Source organism: Phodopus roborovskii, unplaced genomic scaffold (genome assembly GCF_943737965.1).
Source record: "Phodopus roborovskii unplaced genomic scaffold, PHOROB, whole genome shotgun sequence".
Lineage (NCBI taxonomy): Eukaryota > Metazoa > Chordata > Mammalia > Rodentia > Cricetidae > Phodopus > Phodopus roborovskii.
Genome location: NW_026126540.1, coordinates 23,612,770 through 23,637,371, shown reverse-complemented (window position 1 = coordinate 23,637,371; position 24,602 = coordinate 23,612,770). Strand labels below are relative to the sequence as shown.

The 24,602-nt window shown below is 41.6% G+C and overlaps 3 protein-coding genes across 33 annotated transcripts in view; 1 reads left to right on the top strand and 2 right to left on the bottom strand.

The window, feature by feature from the left end:
• Nucleotides 1-216: 216 nt before the first annotated feature.
• On the bottom strand, nucleotides 217-3,768 carry Cfap141 (cilia and flagella associated protein 141). Of its 2 annotated transcripts, none has more exons than XM_051199222.1 (4): nucleotides 3,535-3,768; nucleotides 3,235-3,275; nucleotides 1,706-1,835; nucleotides 217-856 (listed from the first exon to the last, which is right to left on the bottom strand). In XM_051199222.1, exons 1-4 carry the CDS (start codon nucleotides 3,706-3,708, stop codon nucleotides 755-757), a joined length of 447 nt encoding a protein of 148 aa, XP_051055179.1. In that variant the 5' UTR covers nucleotides 3,709-3,768; the 3' UTR covers nucleotides 217-754. The 2 variants fall into 2 exon arrangements, with proteins under 2 accessions (XP_051055179.1, XP_051055180.1); XM_051199223.1 differs by having other exon boundaries at nucleotides 3,595-3,762.
• Nucleotides 3,769-4,019: 251 nt separating this feature from the next.
• Nucleotides 4,020-16,814, bottom strand: CUNH1orf43 (chromosome unknown C1orf43 homolog). 2 transcript variants are annotated; one of them, XM_051198850.1, is made up of 7 exons: nucleotides 16,491-16,805; nucleotides 16,008-16,109; nucleotides 11,304-11,421; nucleotides 11,046-11,102; nucleotides 8,955-9,121; nucleotides 8,810-8,868; nucleotides 4,020-5,015 (listed from the first exon to the last, which is right to left on the bottom strand). In XM_051198850.1, the coding sequence occupies exons 1-7, from the start codon at nucleotides 16,554-16,556 to the stop codon at nucleotides 4,820-4,822; spliced, it is 765 nt and encodes a 254-aa protein (XP_051054807.1). In that variant the 5' UTR covers nucleotides 16,557-16,805; the 3' UTR covers nucleotides 4,020-4,819. The 2 variants fall into 2 exon arrangements, with proteins under 2 accessions (XP_051054807.1, XP_051054808.1); XM_051198851.1 differs by lacking the exon at nucleotides 16,008-16,109 and having other exon boundaries at nucleotides 16,491-16,814.
• A 219-nt stretch (nucleotides 16,815-17,033) lies between these two features.
• Nucleotides 17,034-24,602, top strand: part of Ubap2l (ubiquitin associated protein 2 like) — a 54,434-nt gene continuing 46,865 nt past the window's right edge. For 22 of the 29 annotated variants that reach the window (XR_007835426.1, XM_051198990.1, XM_051198986.1 and 19 more), the window contains exons 1-2: nucleotides 17,067-17,207; nucleotides 21,409-21,538. Coding sequence is in view for 28 of the 29 variants with exons in the window: in XM_051198990.1 (XP_051054947.1) it covers nucleotides 21,449-21,538 (90 nt within the window). In the remaining variant the exon portion in view is untranslated. Of the gene's footprint in view, nucleotides 17,208-17,554; nucleotides 17,578-20,549; nucleotides 20,626-21,408; nucleotides 21,539-24,602 lie in introns of those variants that run through there. The other 7 variants (XM_051198988.1, XM_051198978.1, XM_051198974.1 and 4 more) reach the window with 4 other exon arrangements.

Below are 24,602 nucleotides of genomic sequence, written 5' to 3'. Positions count from 1 at the left end.
TCAGGTCTAGAAGAGGCTAATTCATGTTTTTACAATAATGAGATGACTTTCAAACATAAAATTCAGCCCCCCCTGATACTCAAGCACCACAGTGCCCAAAGACTAACAGCCATGATTAAAGCTATTTGTCCATGAATTCAGAAAATATCAGTAAAACCAAAGTCTGAGGCTGTCTTATCATTTTTTATTGCTGGGACAAAACACCATGACCAAAAAGCAAGTTGGAAAGGGTTTATTAAGTTTACACTTTCACAATGCTGTTCATCAACAAATGGAGTCATCAAACAGGGCAGGAAGTTGGAGGTAAGAGCTGCTTCTTACTGGCTTGCTTCCCATGGCTTTCTCAGCCTTTCTTATAGAACCCAGGACCACCAGGCAAGGCAAGACACCACTCACCATGGATGGACCCTCCCATATTGATCACTAATTGAGAAAATGCCTTACAGCTGGATCTCATGGAGGCATTTTTTCAAATGAGGCTCCTTTCTCTCTGATGACTCTAGCTTGTGTCAAGTTGATAAGACCAGCCAGTATAAAAGCAGTGCTCAGAATCTAGGAAGTAAAACTATGGCAGCCAGGAACAAATCAAGACTTGGGGCTGAAAATAAATTCTGTGGTCTAAATCTCAACTTTTAAGAGTATGCTTTATTTGTTAAATCAAACCATTGTGCATTCTCTCCCCTTACAATACTGCAACATCCCACGCTGACCAGAAGGGTTGGCAGCATGAGGGAAGAGCAGTGTTTAGGTGGTGTCAGAGTCTCTCCTCATAGAAAGCTTTGCCCATCTGACTGAGCTCCTGCTGGTACTGCTGATGTTCCTTTTCAAACAGCTGGTGTAAGGCAGCTTGACGGACCTGGTAGGGAAGGCAGTTGGTTCTTTAATGCTCCTTTCAGTCTCTGGTTGCCTTCCCCATCCTTGTATTCCCTTGGACCTGGGCTTAGCAGGATCATAAAAGGAGGTAGTAGAAGAGAGTAATTTCCCCATCTTTGGGTGAATACTCATTGCTCAATAAATATTTTGCTGAGAATGCACCATGAACTAGAAAACCTGCCAGGTACTCAAGATACTAAAAGAGGACATGGCAACTGCCACCTCAGGTGGAGAAGAGAAGCTGGATGAAAAGAGCCAAACAATGCACTGGGAATTGGAAATGTGTTACCTACAGCAGGGTGATGGGACATGCTTATAATTTCAGCATATGGGAGGCTGAGACTGGATGTCAGCAAGTTTTAGGCCATACTGGGATGCAGAGGAAGACCTTATCTCAAAAATAGACAAAATACCAACCCTCCCATCCCCATTGAGTGTGATGGTGCACTTATCCTGGCATGCAGAAGGCATAGGCAGGTGGAGCTCTTAGCTCATGAAGGCCAGCCTGGTCTACATAGCAAATTTCTGGTCAGCTAGGGGAACACAGTGAAGACTGTTTCAAACAAAACACAACCCAACACAAAGAACCCAAGAAAACAAAGCTTCATTAAACCCAAAACTAAACAAGGAGTGCCATCTGTAAACAATGCAAAAATTAAAAAAAAAGTCACTGAGATTTATTTGATGTTAATGTTCTGATAAAAATAATGAAAAATAACAAAAAATCATGAAAAGTCTGAGGCAAACATCATGACAGAAGAGCTTGCTATGCCAGCTGGCAGGGTTGTAGAACAGGAAAGAGGTAGACTCCAGGCTGCCCTCCTGAACTCACCATCAGCAGCTGTTTGTTGGACAGTGCTAATTCCTGTTCCATAGTATCCTGCATCCTTAGGGTAGCATACAGGTTTCTCCGTTGGCTCATTGTCATCTGCCACATACAGTGAGTATGTGAATTCTGCCACCTGTCCCAGGTTTAGAGGTGAGGATTAAGTGGGTTAGGGGTAGACACAAATCCTTACTAATGTGGTTGCTTTGTGACCAGAACCTCTGCCAGTGTCAGAAGACTGCAAAGCTCTTGAAAGGGTAGCTAGAATGGACTTAGATTCAGTAACTGCACTGTTACTGAATCATACCACGAACAGAGCTGTCAGCTGTTAAAGTGCACACACACACACACACACACACAAGCTAAGTCATGTCACCTAGGTCTCAGAATTTGGTCTCAGTTCGTTTACCTTCTGTTTTTCAAGACAGGGTTTCTCTATGTAGTTCTGGCTGGCTTTGAATTCAAGAGATCTGCCTGCCTCTGCCTCCCTAGTGTTGGGATTAAAGACATGTATCATCATAGCCCATCTACCTTTTTAAAAAGACAGTTTCATGTAGGCCAGGCTGGCCTCCAACTCACTGTGTAGCTAACCCTGAACTACTTCTGATGATCCTATCTGTATCTCCTGAATGCTGGGAAATAAACCCAAGGTTCTATGTGTGCTAGGCAAGCAGTCTACTAGTGAGCTTCCTGTGCCACCCCCACTCACCTCTTAAAAGAATGTCCCACTATATAACCCTGGTTCCCTGGAATTATGTAGACTAGTCTGGGCTCAAACTCAAGAGCCCTACCTGTCTCTGCCCTCTCTAGTGTTGGGATTAAAAGCATTTACCACTCAACATACTGGGCCTCCATTTGTGGCTTTTTGAGTGTATCAATCACATTGTAACCTAGGCTGGCTCCTTAGACTCATGCTCATCCAAGTACTGGGATTATAGGCATGAACCTCCATGTCCTGCTTCTGCCAGCATTTTTAAAAAGCACAGGGTTAGAGGGATAGCTGGTGGTTAGAGCACCTCCATGCACAAAGTCCTGGATCCAGGGCTGGAGAGATGGCTCAGAGGTTAAGAGCACTGACTGCTCTTCCAGAGTCATGAGTTCAATTCCCAGGAACCACAAAGTCCTGAATTCAATACCCCAATGCACCAAAGGCAAAATCTTAGCAGGTGAAATACATAGTTCAGTTTTCCAGGTATTGTTCAACAACTATTTAAATATGTTATCTAATTAGTACAAAGCCAGGCAAGTAACACATAACACATGCTCTTAAAAAAAAAAAAAAAAAAGAAAAGAAAAAAGAAAGGCAGAACTAACACTTGTGTCTTTCCTGAAAAGATTGGGAGGCAGGCACAGGAACAAATGGGTCATCTATTAGGCATTAACATGCTCATCTCCATTTACTCCGAGAATAAGGTTGCCTCGTCGGCTCCATGTTTTCTTTCTTGAGGAGTTCCCAAGGAGAGCTGATTTGGACAGTGGCTCAGGGAGAGGAGAGTCAAAAAGACAAACTGAGAGGAGATGGAAACACAGTTTACCTGTTGACCATCTTCTTAAGTGCCACGGCTCTTTGCAAATTCTGCAACAGAAGTGAGTTATGTTCATCTGCCTTCATTACTAGAATCTGAGCATAGTACCTACGTTGGAGGAATGAAGTAGTTTCTTAGGGGAAAGTGGGAAAGCTCTACCTTTCTCAGAATAAACAAATGAGAAAATACAGTGGTCAGAGTGGGACATTTGTGAACAGCTCCTGTTCCAAAAGTAGTTTCTTGTTTTTGCTGACTCTCCTGCACTCTACTAAGCCTTTCTCAGGAATGCTATACTTTGGGTAAACCCACCTGGAAACCACACCAAGGGAAACTCCTCCAACTTCCAACCCTCCTTCCAACTCTGCATACCTCTTCTAATTTTGTCATTTTTTCCGCAGACATATCTATAGACATGATGTTTCTGAGGCCACTGAGAAGGCTCTCCTTTCTGTTTAGTTTGGTCACCAAGGTTTCAGTAGTCATAGTAACATTTAGGCGTCCAACAATGACCCTGGTCCTGTGAGTTGACTGGCTACTTGGCCTGTTGTCCTGGTGACCGACTTAAAGAGAATCTTGGTTCTCTAGCTTTCTAATAGTGACAAGACCAGGTTATGAGCATGAGCCACATAGTCCCTATTTCAGGATTTCAGACTATTTTCAATGTCTAGATCCAGATACACAGTCCAACCAGTTTCTGGCAGCAAAGCTTCACACCCTATGCTCAGTAAGGGAAATGCAGACACACATCAAATTGTTGTTTTAAAGCCCATTGAAATGATTCATGGTCAGAGGTAGTGGCATACTCCTTTAATCACAGGACTGGGAGCAGAAGCAAGTGGATTTCTGTGAGTTTGAGGCCAGACTGGTCTACAAAGCTAGTCCCTGGACAGTCAGTGTTACACAGAGAAATCCTATCTCCGAAGGAAAAAACAAAAAAAAAATTTTTTTTGTAATTTTATTAAATACTTTGTAAACTGAGACTAATATGCTGACAGAGAAAGCCACTTCATATTGTCTCACCATCTTGTCATAGGTTATACCAAGTACCATAATATTCCTTTTTAATTGTCACAACAGTATTGGATGAAGGCAGGACAGACCCTTCCACTTCAAGAAAGTCGTGTTCATGTCTTAACACACCTGGTTTAAATCGAGCACCAAAATTCCAGAGGACATTCTACACACTTCCTCCCTCCCTCTTCCTCATGAGGACCTGCCTGGCTTTTCTTTCAATCAAATCTGAGATTTCTATTCAACTGAGTGCAACAGGGTAGACATAGAGGACATCTCAATTTACACTTGGGACTAAATAGCATTGCACAGGGTAATGAATTACAGTCAAAAACAAGTGAAGATCTTCAAGGAGGCTTTGACACAAACATTAATGACATCTGAATTCAAATCAGAAAAAGTGCTGCTGGGAGATAAAGATGTCTTAGCCAATACTTGAAAACAGCTCTAAGAAAGGGCTGGGGAAATGACCTTTCAGACACAGCTGAAAGAACTCTGGCCTCAACAGGAGCTTTGGCTGGTAAAGTCTGGGCCTGCTGAGCCAGACAGCTCAAAGGCTGCACAGGTAGCACCTGCAGTTCCATCACAGAGTACTCTCCAATGTGTTATAGTTGTCCTTAAAGCTCTTCAGCTCCAGGAAGTGCTTAGGGCGTTTGCTCTTCTGACTGGAAGGGAGGTATGTGACCTGGATGGTTGTTGGCGACATTTCAGGTGACTGAGTTAGGTCTTTGGCTGCTGATTGGTGCTGTCTCTGAGAGCTCCCAATTCGTGCTTTGACCCTGAAGAATACACAGAAGACATGAACAGAGTAGGAACTATCAGAAAGGGGCTAGAGAGATGGCTTAGTGGTTAAGAGCACATACTGCTCCTCCAGAGGACCAGAATTCAATTCCTGGGAACCATGTCAGGTGTCTATAACTAGCTCCAGGCCAGAACCTCTGCATATGTTTATACATAACTAAAACTAAAACATAAATCTTAAAAATCCACCCCATAAGTAAAACTAAAATGGTCTGTTATGTATTTCACCAGTTACTAAGCAAGGTATGAACAATGGCACACACCTGTAATTCCAGCAGGCAGAAAGATCATCAAATATCAAGGTCAGTCTGGTCTATATAACAAGATCTGTTACACACCAATGAGTGCATAGGCGTGTGCGCATACATGCATATAGGCGTGTACACACACACAGGCACAAAATGAGCACCCCCACCAAAAAAAAAAAAAAACCCTCACAACAATATCTAAAACAACTCAATACTAAAACCATTTGATAATTTAGGTGTGACAGGAAAATAAAGCCCTTATTTCCATCGTATTCCTTTCTTTTTTTGGGGTGTGGGGAGGAAGAAAGGAAAGAAAGGATCTTATTATGCAGACCAGGCTGGCCTTACAGGCAGTGGGCCATTATACTTGGCTCTAGTTAAGAAAATATCTAATGAAATACATAGGAAATGTTTCCTGGACAGGGTTTCTTTATGTATGTAATCCTGGAACTCACTCTGTAGACTAGCTAGCCTCAAACAGAGATTCAGTACTGGGATTAAAGGTGTGTGCCACTATGACTGGCTGGAAATGCATCTTGACTACTTTAAAGTACATGCTTCAATACTGTTAAGTACAATCACAATGTTGTATAGCCAATCTTCAAAATGCTTTCCATTTTACAAAACTAATGTCTATGTTGATTAAATAATGCTTTCTTACCTTCCCAAGTCTTAGCAACTACTATTCTATATCCTGTTTGAGTCTGACACTTAGATCATATAAATGACATCAGCATTTATCTTTCAAGTGATTTTTCTTTTTTGTAGGGTTTCTTTGTGTAGTCCTGGCTGTCCTGGAACTCACTCTGTAGACCAGTCTGACCTTGATTGCAGAGATCTACCTGCCTTTGCCTCACAAGTGTTGGGATTAAAGGCGTGCTGGCCTCAAGTGAATTTTAACAGGTTTCCTGTCTAACTTCTTTCAAGATTTTTTTATTTGTGTATGTGCCTACAAGTTTATGTGCACCACACATGTGCAGGAGCCCAAAGGTATCAAAGGTATCAGAAGTTAGTATCATATCACCTGGACTGGTCACTCTTAGCCATCCAATGTGATAGCCAATAACCCAGGTACTCCACAGAAGTCAGATACTCTTCACTGCTAAGCATCTTTCCAGCTTCTAAAGGCTTATTTTTATTTCTGCTTTATGTGTATGTGTTGGTGTGAATGTAGGCTACCCACATGTGCCCTCGGAGGCCAGAACAAGTGTTGGATGCTCTGGAGCTTAAGTTATTGGCAGTTATGAATTGTCTGACATGGATGCTGGGAACTAAATTTTGGGCCTCTAGAAGAGTAGCAAGCACTCTTACAAACACTAAACCATCTCTCCAGACCCCTTGCCTAACTGATAAATGCTCTTTCTAGCTTTGTATTTATTTTGGTTTGAATGAGAATGGCCCCCATAGGCCATTGGTGGAACTGTTTTGGGGATATTAGAAAGTGTGGCCTTGCTAGGTGGTGGTGATGCACACCTTTAATCCCAGCACTTGGGAGGCAGAGGCAAATGGATCTCTGAGAACAGCCTGGTCTACAGAGTGAGTTCCAGGAGAGCCACCAGGGCTGTTATACAGAGAAACTCTGTCTCAAAATAGCAATAAACAAAACAAACAAAAAACCCAAAACAAAAAAAAAAAAAGTGTGGCCTTGTTAGATGTGGCATCACATTGGAGGTGGGCTTTTTCACTTTCAAAATATTTACAACATTCCCAGTCTCTCTCTGCCTTGTACTAGTGCATCAGGATGTTAGCTCTACAGTACTGCTCCAGTGCCCTGCTGGCCTGTCTGCTGCTATGCTATGCTAACCCTCATGATGGCCATGGACTCTGAGCCTTTGGTCACAGTAAATTATCACAGCAACAGAAAAGTAAGCAAGATACATGTGGTTGTTTTCATTATTGCTCTACACAAAAGAACACAGTAGAAACCAGGTATTATTTTTATGGCTGTTAAATTTTTTATGTATGAATGTTTTGCTTGCATGTTATATATGTGAACCATGTGCACACTCAGTGCCCAAGGAGGTCAGAAGGCATCAGATCCCCTGGAACTTGAGTTATAGATGGCTGGGAGCCACCATGTAGGTACTGGCTTTTGAATACCACCAGTAAGTGCTCTTAACAGCAGAACCATCTCTCCAGTCTTGTTACTATTATTATTATTTGATGTTACAACCAAGTCTCATGTCATGAGAGTGGCCTTGAGCTCCTTATATAACCAAGGATTACTATGAAGCTCTAGTCTTCACATCTCTACCTTCAGTGCTATGCTTTCAAGTGTGCATTACTGTGGCCAGCTTTATGCAGGACTAGGGACTGAGCCCAGGGCTTATTCATGTTTGGCAAACACTCATCTCCAGACCTTGGTAACTAGCTCTAGATTGGTTTTCCTTTTTCAACATGAATGTAATTTACAACTGGCCTAAATGGCATAATGAAACTATTTTAAAACATTCACTAGTCATATTCTTCTACAAACAAATGCTCAAAAGCAGAGTCTTTATATTGCTGTTCCTTTTTAAAGACAGGATTATAAGCCAGGCGGTGGCCCATGCCTTAAATCCCAGCAATTGAGAGGCTGAGGCAGGCGGATCTCTGTGAGTTCAAGGCCAGCCTGGTCTACAAAGTTAAGTTCCAGGATAGCCAGACCTTGTTACACAGAGAATCCCTGTCTTGCAAGGGGAAAAAAAAAAAAAAAAAAAAAAAAGCAGGGTTATGCTGCTTTATATGGTTAAAGTTGAGTGGGATTCTTACTTTTATTGGACCAAGGCACATAAAGAGGACTCTAAAACAGAAGGAATCCTTATGTGGTAAAAAACTTCATTCCTTTGCTAGTTATACTATTTTTGACTTTTCTTTTTTAAAGATTTGTTTATTTTTATTTACTGTGTATGGCTGTCTTGACTGCATGTATGTGCACTACATACATGCCAAGTTCCTGTGGAGGCCAGAAGGCATCAGATCCCACTGTAACAGAAATTACAAATGGTTGTGATATACCATGTGGATGGTGGGATTGAACCCTGGTCATCTATCTGCAGGACCAGTTAGTACTCTTAACCTCTCAGCCATCTCTTCAGACCTTTTGTTTTGTTTTTTTGAGACATAGCTTCTCTATGTAGCCCTAGGTGTCAAGTAATTAGCTATGTAGACCAGGTTGCTATCAAACACAGAGATTTGCCTGCCTCTCCCTAGTAAGTGCTGGTATTAAAGGCCTGCACCACTATGCTCAGATCATTTTGACATTTTAGTGGGCTAGACAAAAAAACAAAACACAAAATAAAAATTATCAAAATATGCATACAAAGTAGAAGTTTCTCTTACTAGCCTGTAGCACAAAATATCTGCTTGTTAATTTGGTAAGTTCTATGAGAACAGTTTAGCACTTGTATATTCTTCTACACTTACTTTGTTTAGAGACAGGGTCTTGCTATGTAGCGTGGGCTGGACTAGACCTTGTGATCCTTTTCCTTATTGTACTTCTCTATGTCTAACTAGCCATCATTGACATGCCCCACCATACTCACACAGTGGCCAGCTCACTCAAGGCTTCCTGATACCGCAAGTACTCACTCTGGCCAAAGACCTTAGGAAAGAGAAAGGAAAAATCAGTCTCTTTGTTTGGAGTGGTCCATCCCTTTAGGTCTTTGAAGGAAAAACTGTCCAACTTACCCCAGTCCCATAGCGGGCTGTCTCATATCCATCGAGGAGGGTATCAATTAGGGCCTTGCGTACACCCTTGAAAGGAGTACTAGTGTTTCGTAGATCTAGCAAATAGGAGCGGAAATTCTTACCCATTAAAGAACAGGGGTGCCGGCCTTCAGCATGAAATGGGATCTCTGAGAAGACAACAGGAGAATAATACTTTGTCTACCTGTTTTCTAGTCAATTTTCCAAACTTGGAAATAGTTCTAATTAAACCTGGTGGTGACAGCACACACCCCTGCTTCTGGAGGCAGAGGCAGACGGATGGATCTCTGTGAGTTCGTGGCCAGCCTATCCTATAGAGAAAGTTCCAGGACAGTCAGGGCTATAGAGAAATCCTGTCTCAAAAAGCAAACAAACTAACAAAAATATCTTCCATTATCACCTTGAAACCTCTATTTTGCAAAGTTAATATATACTAATAAAATACTACATCTAATGACATGAATGAGTTGAAAACAGTTTCTAATAGAATTAAGATCTGAGGAATACAGTTATGCCCAAGTGGTCATTTGAGCAGTAGCTACACAATTCTAAGCTCTATGCATTGATACCCTTTTTATTCTGTACAATTTGGCCATCTTGGCTTTAAGATATGATAGTGTTTCACCAGAACAGGACACCAAATGTTATTATAGGTGGTTGTAAGCCACTATGTGGTTGCTAGGAATTGAACTCAAGTCCTATGGAAGAGCAGCCAGCGCTCTTAAGCTCTGAGCCATCCTTCCAGCCCAAAAATAGATAAGCAGTCACATAATGTGAAAAAAATTCATTAACTGTCTTTCGTGGAGTTTGTGGAAAAGCAGATGCTATCATTCTTTTGTGGGAAAACAATTATCACTCAATTCATTAAATGTCTAAGTAGAAAAACTTTTAAAAACAAATTAAAGTGCTAGGTGTAGTGTATTGGCACATACCTATAATCCCAATGTTTGGGAGACTAAGGCAGAAGGATACTTAGTTCAAAGCCAATCTGAGCTACACCTTGTCTTGGGAAAAGAAAAAAAAAAAAAACCCAAAAAAAACCTCACAACCATAACCCGGTGCCTACAGAGAAAGCTCAGCAGTTAACAGCACTTACTGTGCTTGTAGTAGATCTGGGTTTAGAGGCTTACAACCTCCCAGAATTCCAATCACAGGGGATCGATAGCCTTTTGTCCACCTGCATACATACAGTACCTAAAAACTCATGCAGGCACACAATACATACAACATAAATATAGTAATTAAGGACAGGGTGTGGTGGTGCATGCCTTTAATTCCAGTACTGGGTAGGCAGAGGCAGGTGAAGTTCTATGAGTTGGAGGCCTTCCAGGGCCAATATCCAAATCCTGCCTTAAAAATAAAAAACAAACCCAGTTTCCTCCCTTCCCCCCAACAAATAAAAACTAAAAGGAAAGAAAGAAACCATAAACTGGGCTGGGGATATAGTTCAGCTGTTTGCTTGCTTATTCAGCATACCAGAAGCTTTGGGTTTATACTTAGCACCAAATAAATTGGGTGTGGGGGCAAAATGCCTACAATCCAGCACTGGTAGAAGCATGAGGCTCAGAAGTGCAAGGTCATCCTTGGAAACATGGTGAGCTTGTAACTATTTCCAAGTGGGTGGTGTTGGCACACCCCCTTCATCCCAGCATCTGGGAGACAGAGGAAGGTGAATCTCTGTTGAGGCCAGCCTGGTCTACAGAGCGTTCCAAGACAGTCAGGGCTACTAAGACAGAAACTACCTCAATAAAATCAACAAATAATTAATTATCCAAGGTGATTTATCTCTTTTGAGACAGCATCTCTATATGTAGCTACCCCTACATGTCCTAGAACTCCATATGTATACCAGGTTAGCTTTTAACTCACAGAGATCTGCTTGCCTGTCTCCTGAGTTGTGGGATTAAAGGTGTGCACCACCACACCTGGATGGATACCCAAACTGATTTCTTTTAATCTAGTACTTTCAAAACTCTAGGAAATCCCATGATGTACAAAGGACAAATCTTAACAAGGCGACTCATTCTGTTCCCCAGGTTTAGATTCTAGAGTTCCCCTTATTAGCTAACTTACCAGAGGCACGGATGGCATCTAGAGCTTTCATCCTGTACAGATAGTTGTAGCAACTTGCTGAAAAAAAAAAAAAAAAAAAACAAAAACAAAACTAGTCTCAGTTTTTATTCTCAAAATACCCCAAGATTACAGTAAATTAACAAAGTGCCTCCTTGTATCTGGCATATATGCAGTAACTGAGGACTACAGATGGTTGTTACAGGTGTTCTAAAGCTGTGGATCTCCTCACTGAAACATCCGTAAGAGCCTGTCACATACTTTGATTCCCCTGGGTTTCAAGCTGCAGTAGTCTTGTATCATCATCTGCAAGGAGCTGGGGTTCATATTTGATATCCTGAACCCTGGATAGTCGAATATCGATCTCCTCTTTTAAGTCCTGTGCATTCAGAGGAAACAAGACAGCATCATTACTTTGTATTCTGCTCCCTAACAATCTGTAACAGGTCCAGAGCATGTAAACTAAGATAAAATCTAAGAATGGGTTTGGGATTCTCTAACATACATCTCAAAGCCAAATCTCTCTCTCTAGACTTTTGAGATGCAGTCTATGTAGCTTGGTTGCCCTGAAACCCACTGTGTAGACCAGGCTGATCTCAAATTCACAGAGAACTACCTGCCTCTGGAGTGCTGGGATTAAAGGAACGTGCTACCTTACCTGTCTTTTTTTAAGATTTACTCGTGTGTTTGTCTGTGCATGTGAGTTGTACATGCACCTGAGTGGTTGGGCACATGTCATGTCTTCCTCTGTCACACTTGCCCCAACCCAAGGCCTGGCATTTTCTCATGGAGGCTATTCAGCAAGCCTCATCAATCCTTTAGTCTTTGTCACCTTCAGAGTAAGGGTCACAAGGGTACAGGGATCAGAACTCCACTTCTAATGATTGGACAACAAGAGCTCGTAACCACTGAGCCATCTCACCAACCCCTAAGCCAGATCTTTTAACTTGCCAGAATTTTTTTAGGTTGAATACCAACATTATTTCTGATTTAGGATATTGTTATAAAGAACTTTCTGTGGGGCAGTGGTGGCACACACCTTTAATCCCGACACTTGGGGAGGCAGAGGCATGTGAACCTCTGTGAGCTTGAGGCCAGCTTGGTCTACAGAGCGAGTTCCAGGATAGGATCCAAAGCTACACAGAGAAACCCTGTCTTGAAAAACCAAAATACTTCCTGAGTTGAGAAAGAAAATGAACGATGAGAAGTTATAACTCACTCTAAAAATGTATAAGAAAACTTGTATGTATATGATCTATAAAAGTTTGTAGATTATTCCACCTGGTATGCCATAAAGACTCGAGAAGCAGGAGGGCTGCTTCAAGTTCAAGGTCAGCGTGGGCTAGATTGAGTTCCAATCCAGCCAGGGCTACAGAATAAGACTTTGTCAAGACAAGGAAAAAAAAAAGTACTAAAAATTAATGTGTCAGTCCTTACACATTCAGAAGCAACCAACTCTATTAGTTTCAAGTCCGTCTAACCTTAGGGGATGCCAGAGCCCAAGGAAGTAAGTTTGTTCTATTCTAGGACAGAATCTTGGGCCAAGGATTAGACAGCTATATGTATTAGTATTACATAATGTCCAACCATTTCCAAGTGGTCTTATTAATATATACTTTCAGTACCAGTGGATAAGAATTTAGATATTCTCTCTCTCAATATGTACATATATATTCACATACATATGTATGTTTAAGTCAAAGGAACTTTGACATCATGTAGTCTAGAAGCTACTAAATATCTAAGCTTTAATTTGTCATCATGTGTTAGAAACCAATCCCTGCGTCCTTTTATATAGCCAAGTGGAAAGAGCACTGTTGACATTCCAGTCCATTGCATCTTCCTTCAGCCTTTCTACCATGCCAGAATAAGCACATCGGAAACAATACCGGTTAAGGAAAGAATATACTCTAGGAATAAAGAAATAACGTGTTAGCACTAGTTCTACCATTTCCCATTTCTCACTAAATAACAAGGACCTAATGTGAGTGATCACTGAGATACATCGCCAAAGTGTCAGAAATATTGAGATTTATAGTCTATTGAAAAAGGAAGCACTTTTTAACCAACATAAATGACAACTGTGGCACTGTTATGAGAAATTTAAGGTACCATAAGAATATAAAGAGGCTTGCATTAAAATATGTAATATGAGGGCTGGAGACTGCTCAATGGTTAAGAGAACTGGCTGCTCTTCCAGAGGATCTGGGTTCAATTCCCAGCACCAACTGGTATCTCACAACTGCCTGTAACTCCTGTTCCAGGGGATCCAACACCCTCACACAGACATATATACAAGCAAAACACTAATGTACATAAAATACAAATAAATAATTAAAAAATATGTAATATGTGTTAGATGTGGTGTTTCAGGCCTTTAAGCCCAGCACTCGTGAGGAAGAGGCAGGAGGCTCTCTGTGAGTTTGAGGACAGTCTGGTCTATAAAGCAAGTTCCAGAACAGCCAGGGCTGGCAATTATATAGAGAAACCTCATCCTGGAAAAACAAAAAACAAAATAAAAAAAAAATACGTAATATGTATTCTTCTCTTGAGGAAATAACTGAAATCTAGGCTAAGGACCTGGGTATTTTCATGCATGCCTTAATTCTAGCATTCAGGAATTCAAGGCCATCTTTGGCTATACAGTGAGTTCTAGAGGTCAGCCTGGGCTAAAGAGATCATCCTCTCAAAAAACCCACAAAGGAATGAATGAGGCAGCCAAGTGAAGACCATTTCTGGTCAGTGACAGCTTGTGTAAAATTATAAAATTCAGTAAGTAGAGCTTGATGCTGGTAACAGGAGAGTAAAAGAAAAGTTGGTAAAGTCAGTTGTCTTTTACTAAGAAGTGAAAGACTAAAAAAGTAAAAGTATGAGGAGGATGGCAATGGGTATCAGGGATTCTGGTTCAGAATTGGGGATGTTATCTCAGTTGAGAGAGGGAGCTTGTCTAGCATGCACCAGGTCCTGGGTTCAATCTCCAGCACCAAATAAACCAGGAGTGGTGGTGCATACCTATAACATTCTGCACTTGGGAGCTGGAAGCAGGAGGATTAGAAGTTCAGTGTCATGTTTACGTAGGTATCTAGCTCTAGACCAAGATTCAGGAGATCGACCAACTACCAACAGAAAGACTTCAAAGGAGATGGGGACAGGGCAGCCAGGCTATCCAAACTGGGAAGCTCCAAGCTTAGTGTAAGACCCTGTCTCCAAAATTAAGATGGCGAGCAACTGGGGAAGACAGAGATGCCACACTCAGGTTCCACAAAAACACACACAAGACTTTGGATTTATGCATATTAGATTTGAAATCTAAGTTTCAATGTCAGGTGGCAGTTATATATCCTAACAGGTTTCTCATAGAGACAAAGTTCCATTAGAAGACACTTTTCTTAAAGCCAAGTAAAGAAGGAAAGCATTTAAGAAAGTCAAGATTACTACTAGATTACTTTTTGTTTTAATTATTTCTATGTAGTCCTGGAACTTGCTCTGTATTTGCTTGCCTCTGCCTCCTGAGTGCTGGGATTAAAGGTGTGCACCAGGCTGGAGATAGCTTGAAGGTTAAGAGCGCTGGCTGTCTTCCAGACATCCTAAGTTCAATTCCCAGCAACCACATGGTGGCTCACAACCTTCAATAATGGGATCTGATGCCTTCTTCTAGTGTGCACTCATGCATGTGAACAGAACACTGTATGCTTGATGAATAAATAATAATAATAATAAAAAGGTGTGCACCACCACAACAGGCATGATTATTTACTTTTTCTTTTTTGAGACAGGGTTTCTCTGTGTAGCCCTGGCTATCCTGGAACTTGCTCTGAAGACCAGGCTAGCCTTGAATACAGAGATCAGGCTACTTCTGCCTCCCGAATGCGGAGACTAAAGGATATCTCCATACCCAGCATGATAATTTTTTAAAAATAATTTATTTGTATTTTATATGTAATGGTGTTTTGCCTACATGTATGTCTGTGGGAGGGTGTCAGATCCCATGGAATAGGAGTTGCAGAAAGTGTGAGCTACCATTGCTCAGATCCTTTGCTCTTAACCACTGAGCCATCTCTCCAGCCCTGATTATTTACTTTTCTTTTTTCCGAGACAGGATTTCTGTGTAGCCTTGGCTGTCCTGGAACTAGCTCTGTAGACTAGGCTGGCCTTGAACTCACAGAGATTCGCCTGCCTCTGCCTTCTGAGTGCTGGGACTAAAGGTGTGCACCACCAATGCCTGGTGATTATTCACTTTTTAATGTAGTCCAGTGTGGCATATTATTTTAGTAATCTCAGCACTTGTACGGTATTGGCAGGAGAACTTCTTTGAGGTTACATGGTGAGAGAGCCATCTTGGGTTACATAGTGAGTTCAAGGCCAGCCAGGGACACATATATGTCTCACAAATAACAAAATTAAAAAGGTAGGTTAAGGGCTAGAGAGATGGATCAGAGGTTAAGGGCACTGACTACTCTTCCAGATGTCCTGAGTTCAATTCCCAGCAACCACATGGTGGCAGACAACCATGTATAATGAGATCTGGTGCCTTCTTCCGGTGTGTAAGAATACATGCAGTCAAAATGTTGTATACATAATAAATCTTTAAAAAAAAAAAAAGATAGGTAATTTGCTTCCTTCCTTAGGGTTGACAAGAAGGGTGGAACCAAGTGATTAATGTTTTTCCCTCCTCCTTTTTGTAGTGTCAGTGTTCAAACTCAGACTATTATGCATTCTAGGCAAGCACTGTGGGCATCTTTAAAAGTCTGTAAAGGCAATTATTCTTACAGCTCTGGAGCTAAATGCTACCATCCCAACATTATGCTAAAATAAAGCAACATGAAACACTTGTTAATTTATTAGGGCGAAAATGAAAGTAATTGGACATAAAAGGATAGGAAAGTCATCTTGTGAAGTCAGAGAAAATCTCTTTATGCCTAACTATTCAAAGAATCATGTTTACATTGCATCCTAAGGACCTACCTTGGGAGCATTGTGTCCCACGGGGACATGAGGTCCCCTTCTAGATTTCATTGCAAAGCGCATGATTTGTCTCTTCACAAAAATAAACAGCAGTACAAATACCTGCCCAAAAAAATTAGAACCACCTTTAATAATTACGATAACTCAGTTAAAAAAAAAAACATTCAAAATCCCTGAGTTCAAGCTCTCCGGGCAGGATACTGTGGGATAAAACTTGGGGCAAAGCCAGGACGCTAAGGATGGGGATGGGTCCAGGGCTAATAGCGGGGAGGCGTGATGTCTGGGCCCTAGAATTTAAGAGGGAGGGTTCTTAGGCAGGGGCGGGCAGCTTTGACTTGAAGTTCTCAGGCAGTCTATGGGTACAATCAAAAGCTAGGAAACAAAGCAAGTGGTTGAGGAATGAAGTCAGGGAAAAGGTCAGGACTCGGAGGGTCTCTCCTGGGATAGACGCCACAGCAGGAATGGACTGGGGAATCTTCTCACCAGGCTCCCGTATGCCATCACAAGCACAACATTCACTCCGGACAGCCAGTTACTGCTAGACGCCATCGCCTCTCTCTCCGCGAAGACCTGCTAGGATATTCCCGTCGCGCTTGCGCGTCAGTCCAGGCCCAGCGGAAGCCAGGGCCCCTAGGTTCCTTGGAGCTACCCGGCCATTTCCATTTGGTTTTGGGGGAAAACCAAACTAGAATCGGTCAGAAAACATGGAGGAGGGGGGCGCTAGTTAAGCACAGCACCTTCCGCTCCACCCCCGCCACGTGACTCGCGTCCGCAAAGGCACCTGGGAGAGCGGGGTGTGGAGACGCGGAATTACGCCAGTAAGAGGAAGCATAGGAAGCATAGGCCGCCCGGGAGTCACGTGATGCAGGAGGAGCCGTACGGGGCGGGGGCGGGGGTGGAGGTGGGCCGGGCGCGCGGAACTCCGGAGCTGTGTTTCGTGGCGGGGAGGCGCGCGCACGGTGACGTGCGCGGCCCTTTCGCGTCACGTGCTGAGGGACGCAGGAAGGCAAGTGGGAGGGGTGAGGCGCGAGCGCGAGCGCGAGAGGGAAAAGGAGGGAGGGGGTGGGGAGGAGGGAATCTTATATCACGTGACAGGGGCGGCGCGGCCCGGGGTGTCAGTGTGGAGGAGACTGAGGTAAAGTTGGGAGCGCAGCGGCGTTGGCGGCGGCGGCGGCGGCAGCGGCAACGCGGCGGGGCCGGGTATTGTCCGCGGCCCCTTTAAATCCGCGATCCCCTTTTACCCTCCCTCCTTTCCCTCTGTCCTCTCTGTACCCCCCCTTCCCGCGGTAGGCCCCCCCCACGCCGTGTGTTTTCCCGCTGTACATCCTTCTAGTTGTGCGAACCCGGGCGTCCAACCCCCCCTTCTCCCCCCCCCCGTGCTGGCAGCCGGAGGTTTTGTTTATAGTTGGGTTCGCGGCCTACTGGGCCGCGCCAGAGCCGGGGCCTCGATTTGGGAGCGTGGCCGGGGCGGGGCTTGGGGCAGCCGGGGGGGGGGGGGGGCATGCGGCTAGAGCCTGAAGGGGGAGAGCGAGAAAGAGCGCGGGCGAGCGAGGCCCGGGCCCAGTCTGAGGTAGGGTTCTCTACGAGGGCCAGTGTCTATGGAGAAGGCCTCCTCCCTTCCCAATCCTCTATGGGCCTCTGGTCCGGATCCGGCCTGGTCTGGGGGCGGGGGGGGGGTCGATGGGGTGGAGCTGCCCTAAACTCCCCCGATGTGGCCCTCAGTTTGGGGTGCGGAGGATTAATTTGTTCCGGGTGGGAGGTAGAGGCGAATGGCCCCATGGGCTCTTGATGTGGCGCGGAGGGGGGTGAGCCTCCCATCCTCCGCGCGTGGGCTTCTGTCCTCTGTTCGTTTCCAGCCTCTTTGTCAGCTCCTCTTATTATCCTGCTTTCATTCTTAACGACTCTGATCGTGGAATATATTTTTGCTGCTATCTTAAGCTTCCTGTACTGTAGTTTTGGGTACCCAAGACATTTTATTATTTGGGAAGCTGGACATGGAGGCCCCCATGGGTTGTATTACACGCAAGGGACGTCACTAGATCACTGGGCATTTGTCATTTTTTCTCATAATGGGAATGGAATTCCAAATTTCTTGAGACCCTTCACCTGGTGGATAGTCTCTAAATTGCTGCGCAAAGTGATGTCACAAACAAGAGACTGTTTTTTCCACGATTCTTAAAATTTAGCCACCTCTGGATGTTGTGGAAAGAAAAACACAGTAAAAGGCGATTTTGTTGTTAACGTGTTTTTTTTTTTTTTGTTTTTGTTGTTTATTGCCTTTGACTCACTGTGATTATTAAATGGAGAAATCCTTTTTTGTCTCCATCTCCCATTTTGGGGATATCCAATGTGACTTGCTGGGAGGGGGATGTGGGTCGGTTTGATAACCAGCATTAGTAGAGATTAAAACATTTTGGATATGTTTCTGTTGGTAAAACTGTGTTGTGGTCCTACACCATTGTCTTTATTAGATTACCCCAATGATTGTTTATGTTGTGAATGGGAGATACTGCTGTGTATAAAACAGTGAAGGGCAAAATGTACTGCTCCCTACCCCTAAGTGTTCCTAACTGGGAAGGCTCCTTATTAGAGTGAAGTTGGTTGGGGAATGGGACACAGGTCTTTGGGACACAACTAAGCATCCAGAAATAAGTTCTCTGTAAGAGGTGGTAAGCCTAACCCATCCCAGTCCAACTTTAGAATGTCTGAATTGTTTCCCAAATTAGATTGTAAGCTCCCTGAGAGCAGCAACTAAGTCACAAAGCTTTTGTATTTCCTGAAGTATTGGACTCTAGTAGATACTCAATAAATACTTATTGTTTATTTTTTTCAGTAACATTTCTCTGGCTATTTTTTTTTAAGTAGCTGGTTTTCAAAATATAGTCAAGGGCACTTCTTTGTTGAAACCCTTACTTGTTCCTGTAGGTCTCTCGGTTTCCAATACTTCTTTCTCATCCTACTTCCCTTAAATACTTACACTTTTTTAAGAGTTAACAAACATGGTCACTCACTCCCACTGAATAACTCTTTGTTTGCTATTAAAAAGCTATTCTGTGCCGTTACATGGTTTGCCCCGATTATTTACTTTTGACCTGTTGCTCATTATTATTAATTAGGAGGCAAAATATTCTTAATTTCACATATCAAAGTATTACCAAAGAGGGGAATAAAATTAAAAACAAGAGTGATTAAAAGGATTTTTTCCTGGGTAGTTATGTGTTTTCCAGTATGACTTTGTAATATATTTACATCCAACTTGTAAAATAATGTGCAGTGATTTAAACAGCTAGTCTTACAGCTTATGTTTATGGTATAATTCTCAAAATTTGTTACTATAATGGAGTAGAAACCATTCAGGAGTAGGTTGGGATTGATTATTCCACATCTAATTTTAAAACGTAAGTAAAAAGCCTTTTATTGGTGATAAGGAATGTAATTGAAGTCTTTGTTCTTGGTGACCACATCAAAAAACAAAGACCTGTACAATCTATTGACAAAACTTGATGAAGGATTTATCCACAGGAAAGTCTGCTTTCTCTGTTATTCAAGAAGTAGGTGAAGTTCTTGCATATTTCTATAGAACTTTCATAACCTCAAAATCTATTGTCTTCTGGGCAGTCTAGAATTACCCTGTATAGTGTTTTGTTAGTGAAAAACAAAAACAAAACAAAAAACAAAAACCCAAAAAACAAAAAGAAGTAAAGGAGTAAAACAATGAAAAGTAACCTGATTTTGAGCACTCTATCATGATGATGAATGTTTTCTTTGTTTACTCAAAGTGGCAGCTGAGATTACTTTATAAAACAGTATGAAGAAAGGGAACTTAAATTTAGTAGAACACTTACTTGACAGAAAGGACAGAAACTATGTTCTAGTTTTGGGAAGGTTCTTGTATTTTCTGTTTCTCTAAAGAGTGAAATCATGCAAACAGTGTCTCAGATTTAAAGTCATTTCCTAGAAGCCCTTCTAAATATAACTTGGTGATAGGTGTATTTGATTGGGGGCAGTTTTGGGATTCCCTTTGTATTAAGGTGAGTGGGGAGCCTAATCATCATTCTGTTTACTTGAAAGTGTGTATGAGACCAACTGATGAGGCTATAAAAGACTGTTGGAATTTTCTAGGAAATGGATTCTAGGACTAACACATGCCCTAGTAGAGTCATGAAGAGCTAAAACTGGAAAGAAAGGCTAGTTATGAACTTAGCTTTTCCCAAGTAGTAGAAGCCACACACCACTTAAATCAAACAGTTGCAGGGTAGGTAAGGCTATTACTGTTTTAATGTGTGCTGGTTATGTTGCTTTCTCCTATCCTATTGTTAATGGTTATGACCTTAGGCCCTTAACTGAGCCATGCTCACAGCTCCTAAAACATAAGTTGTAATTTCTTTGATTTATAGACTAACCTAGAAGGCTTCCCTCCCTCCCTTCCTTCCTTCCTTCCTTCCTTCCTTCCTTCCTTCCTTCCTTCCTTCCTCTCTTCCTCTCTTCCTCCCCTCTCCCTGTTCCTTCCCTACCTTCTTTCATGTCTGTTTTTTGTGACAGAATCTTGCTGTGTTGCCCAGGCTGGCCTCAAATTTGCAATCCTCTCTGGTCAGCTTTCCAAGTGCTGGGATTACAGGTATGTGCTGTGCCCAACTCCTGGAAGGCATTTGTTTTCTAGGGTTTGTTAATTATCTTTTTTGTCATAGACACTTCAGATACTTTCACATGTATGGAAAGTTTTTTAATATTGATAATGTTTTTGCTTATTTGCAAGATAGCAGTAACTAAATTGTTATGTTTTTAACATCTTTTTAAAAATAGCCACATAGGCCAGCACTTAGAAGGCAGAGGCAGGAGGATTGCCTTGAGTTTGAGGCCAACCAAGGCTACATAATGAGAGTGTCTTCAAACATCACACATACTTTATATACATTTTTGGATGCAGGGTTTGTTGATCTAGTCTAGGACCTTATGTATGCAAAGCATATATTTTATTACTGAGGCACACGAATAAAAATGGTTTAACAGCCGTATTTAAACAACAATATAAAATGTCTCAGTGGCACACACCTGTAGTTAACAGCACTTGGGAAGTAGAAGAAAGATTAGATTTTCAAGGTCAGCTTTGCTACATTGTGTTTGAGGCCAGCACAAACTCAAGAAGATTCTCAAGAGGTGAATCTTGAGTTGAAAATGTAGCTCAGTGGTAGACTGCTTGCCTAGAATATAAAAAAAAAGGCTTGAGTTTGATCCCTAGCCCCACTAGAGAGAAAAGAAAAATTAAAAAAAAAAAAAAAAAAAGGTGAATTTCCTTGGTTTGTTTCTTTGAGAAAAGTAAAGTGATTGGTGGTAAATTTTTGCTAAAACAGAATTAAAAACATTTTACCTACATGTAACCTTCTCTTTCTTTCCTCTTCAGTATTCTTCCTTGTAAATACTGTTATTTGTATATACTGTAAATGATGACGTCGGTGGGCACTAACCGAGCCCGGGGAACCTGGGAACAACCTCAAAACCAAAACCAGACACAGCACAAGCAGCGGCCACAGGTAATAAACATGTAGTGTGTGAATAGCAGCTAGCTGGTAGTGGTTTCCATGCAATGTAGCATCATTCTGTGCTTTGGACTCTTATTTGGGTTTCTTATTCTTGTTCTTGGCTCTTTTAGTTTCAAACCTGATAATATAACATGTTTATACTGTAAAATAACATGTTTACTTTTTTGCTGCTTACTATTATGAGGCTTAGAACTTCACTTTGAGTACTGTGCTAGGTATGTTTTAACAGTGTTTTCCTTCTGGTATCTGAGCTGATTGAGTAGTACATTACTTATTTTCTGGTTCTACATTGCAATTTCTTTAGCCAGTATTTGTCATGATACCTTTTCCCTAAAAGATTTTGACTTATGCTCTTGTTTTCTCCTAAGGTCTTGAGGCCTTCTTTGAGTTTTCCTTTTTCATGAGACGCTAAGGTTTTTATTATAATACTTCTAAATTAACAAGAGAGGAACCATAGACCAGTGCTTTTCAATCTATCTAATGCTGTAACCCTTTAATACAGTTCCCCATGTTGTGGTGATCTCAACCATAAAATTATTTCCATTGCTATTTCATAACTGTAATTTTGCTACTGCTATGAATTGTAATGTAAATACCTGATATGCTGGGTATCTGGTATTTGATCACTGTGAAAGGGTCATTCCATACCCAAAGGGGCACAACCCACAGGTTGAGAACCACAGAGCATAGTTAAGTTCTATAGAAATAAATTAACCTTAGGCATTAAATTTGATTTAGATGTGGTATAAATCACAAACTCTATAACTAGTGTTATGGGTGTTGGTATCAATATGAGTTACTTAAATTGATTGAGCTACACTATAGGTTTCCTCATATGCTCCTTAACTTTCTTTCCCCCCCTTTCCCTTTTCTCTTTCCTGGCTTTTCTCCAGTTTTGATATGTAGCCCTGGCTGTCCTGGTATTCACTATGTATTCCAGGTTTACCTCAAACTTGGATTCTCCTATGTCTCAGTTTTTATGTAGTGGACTTAGACATATATTGTCATTATGATCTGCTTCCTTAAAAATTTCTCTTTTGTCTCTAAATGAACAAATTCATTCAATCCTTCCTTTCCTTCCTTTTCTTTTTCTTGTTTTCCCCTCCTTTTTTGGAGACAGGGTTTCTCTTGCCCTGGTTTTAAAGGTGTGCACCACCACAGCTGGGCTCCTTTATCTTGACACAGGGTTTCACTAAAATTGTTCAACTGGCCTTGTGTAGTGATATTCATGCTTCACCCTCATGAATTGTGGGATTAGAGGTCTGTATCACCAGGAGTGCTCCCCTTAAACTTTTTCCCCCCGGATTTAGTCCTGGCTGTCCTGGAATTTGCTCTATAGATCAGGCTAACCTCGAACTCAGAGATCTGCCTGCCTTTGCCTCCTGATTGCTGGGATTAAATAAAGGTGTGTGCTACCATCAAGTGATTCTTCAACATTTTTTATTTACTAGCCTTTCCAAGTGAATTTGTAGTAAAATTATAACACTTAAATCTCACTTATGATTATCTGGGTGTGTAGTGTTGCACACATGTAATCAAAACATTAAGTATAATCTACATAGGAAGTTAGTTACAGGATAGCCAGAGCTACATAGTGAGACTGTGAAAACTAAAATCAAAACAAAAAAATACTTTGGGAATAAAATTCCTGGTGTCTTTACATATGATGGATACTCAGAAGATACATTGAATGTATCCTTGGGTTAAATCTTATTTGGAGTAAGTGGTTGTTATTGGATTGAAGAAATAGGAACCTTGTTTACACATGACTTTATAAATACACTAATGTTGCTGGGCATGGTGTTGTACACCTTTAATCCCAGTGCTTGGGAGGCTGAGGCAGGTTAGTTTGAAGCCAGCCTAGTCAGCTAGAGTTCTTGGATACCTAGGACTGTTGCACAGAGAAACCCTATCTCAAAAAAACCAAAATAAAATAAAAACTCAAATTAATGTGAATTAATGGGCAGATATTTCAAAATAGTAATGTAATTCCAAGATAAAAATCTCAAACTGTGAACATTGGTGAAAATTTTCATTGCTCTCTGGAGTTATAAAATAGTTCACAACTTCACTTTGTATGTGCTATTCTGTTTAAGTGTCTTAACATTATTTCTTATTTTATTTCCTTAAGGTAGGGTTTTTCCATATCCCTGGCTGTCCTGGAGCACACACTGTAGACCAGGCTGACGGTGCTGGGATTAAGGGCATGCGCCACCACCGATCTTTATTTGGTTTTATTTTTTTTAGAGACAGAGTGTCTCAGTGTAAAACCCTAACTGTCTTGGAACTTGCTTTGTGGACCAGTCTGGTCTTGAACTAACAGAGATCTGCCTGCCTCTGTCTCTCAAATGTTGGGATTAAAGAGGTACATCACTACTGCCCTCCTTTGTTTAGTTTTTTTTGATTAAGTTTTTGTGGTACTGAGAATTGACCATACCGTTTTGAGTAGTCATTGAGTTGTCTCCCTAGCCTTGTATGTATGTATGTATTCTCATGTATGTATTCTCATAAAGTTGTATCATACACTGGCCTTGAACTTACTTTGTAGTCCAGGTCAACCCTGAGCTCTTTCATTCACCTCTAAAATAATGGATTACAGGCTTGAATGATCATACCAAGCTGCCTTTGGATTTTTTTTTTTTTTTTTTTTTTTTTTTTTTTTTTGCAAGGGAACTTGCATTGCTGAGAATTGAATGTGGAGCTGCACACATGCTAGGCAAGTGCTTCACTACTGAGCTACATCTGCAGCATACTGCTTTGGCTTTTTGCTTTCTTTTTTCGTTTTCTTTTCTTTCTTTTTCTTTTTTTCTTTTTTTTTTTTTTTTTTTTTTTTTTTTTTTTTTTTTTTGAGAAAGGGTTTCTCTATGTAACAGTCCTAGCTATTCTAGAACTCTGATCTGTAGACCAGGCTGGCCTTGAACTCACAGAAATCCAACTGTCTCTGCCTCCAGGATTAAAAATGTGTGCCACCACTGTCCAGCTTTTTAAAAAGCTGAGGTGGTAGAGAAAAAGATTTACTACTTAGGTCCCTCTTAGTTAATTTCTTGATTGAGGT

Excerpts from the sequence above, each read along its gene's own strand:
- CUNH1orf43 (XM_051198850.1), bottom strand. The coding sequence starts at position 16,556 with ATGGCGTCTAGCAGTAACTGGCTGTCCGGAGTGAATGTTGTGCTTGTG. Across the intron at positions 11,422-16,007 it reads TGGGACACAATGCTCCCAAG|GACTTAAAAGAGGAGATCGA; the intron begins GTAGGTCCTTAG and ends CTGAATGCACAG. Across the intron at positions 5,016-8,809 it reads TTGAGTGAGCTGGCCACTGT|GGTCAAAGCACGAATTGGGA; the intron begins GTGAGTATGGTG and ends TGTATTCTTCAG.
- Cfap141 (XM_051199222.1), bottom strand. The coding sequence starts at position 3,708 with ATGACTACTGAAACCTTGGTGACCAAACTAAACAGAAAGGAGAGCCTT. Across the intron at positions 1,836-3,234 it reads CTTAAGAAGATGGTCAACAG|GTGGCAGAATTCACATACTC; the intron begins GTAAACTGTGTT and ends AACCTGGGACAG. Across the intron at positions 857-1,705 it reads CCAACAAACAGCTGCTGATG|GTCCGTCAAGCTGCCTTACA; the intron begins GTGAGTTCAGGA and ends CTTCCCTACCAG.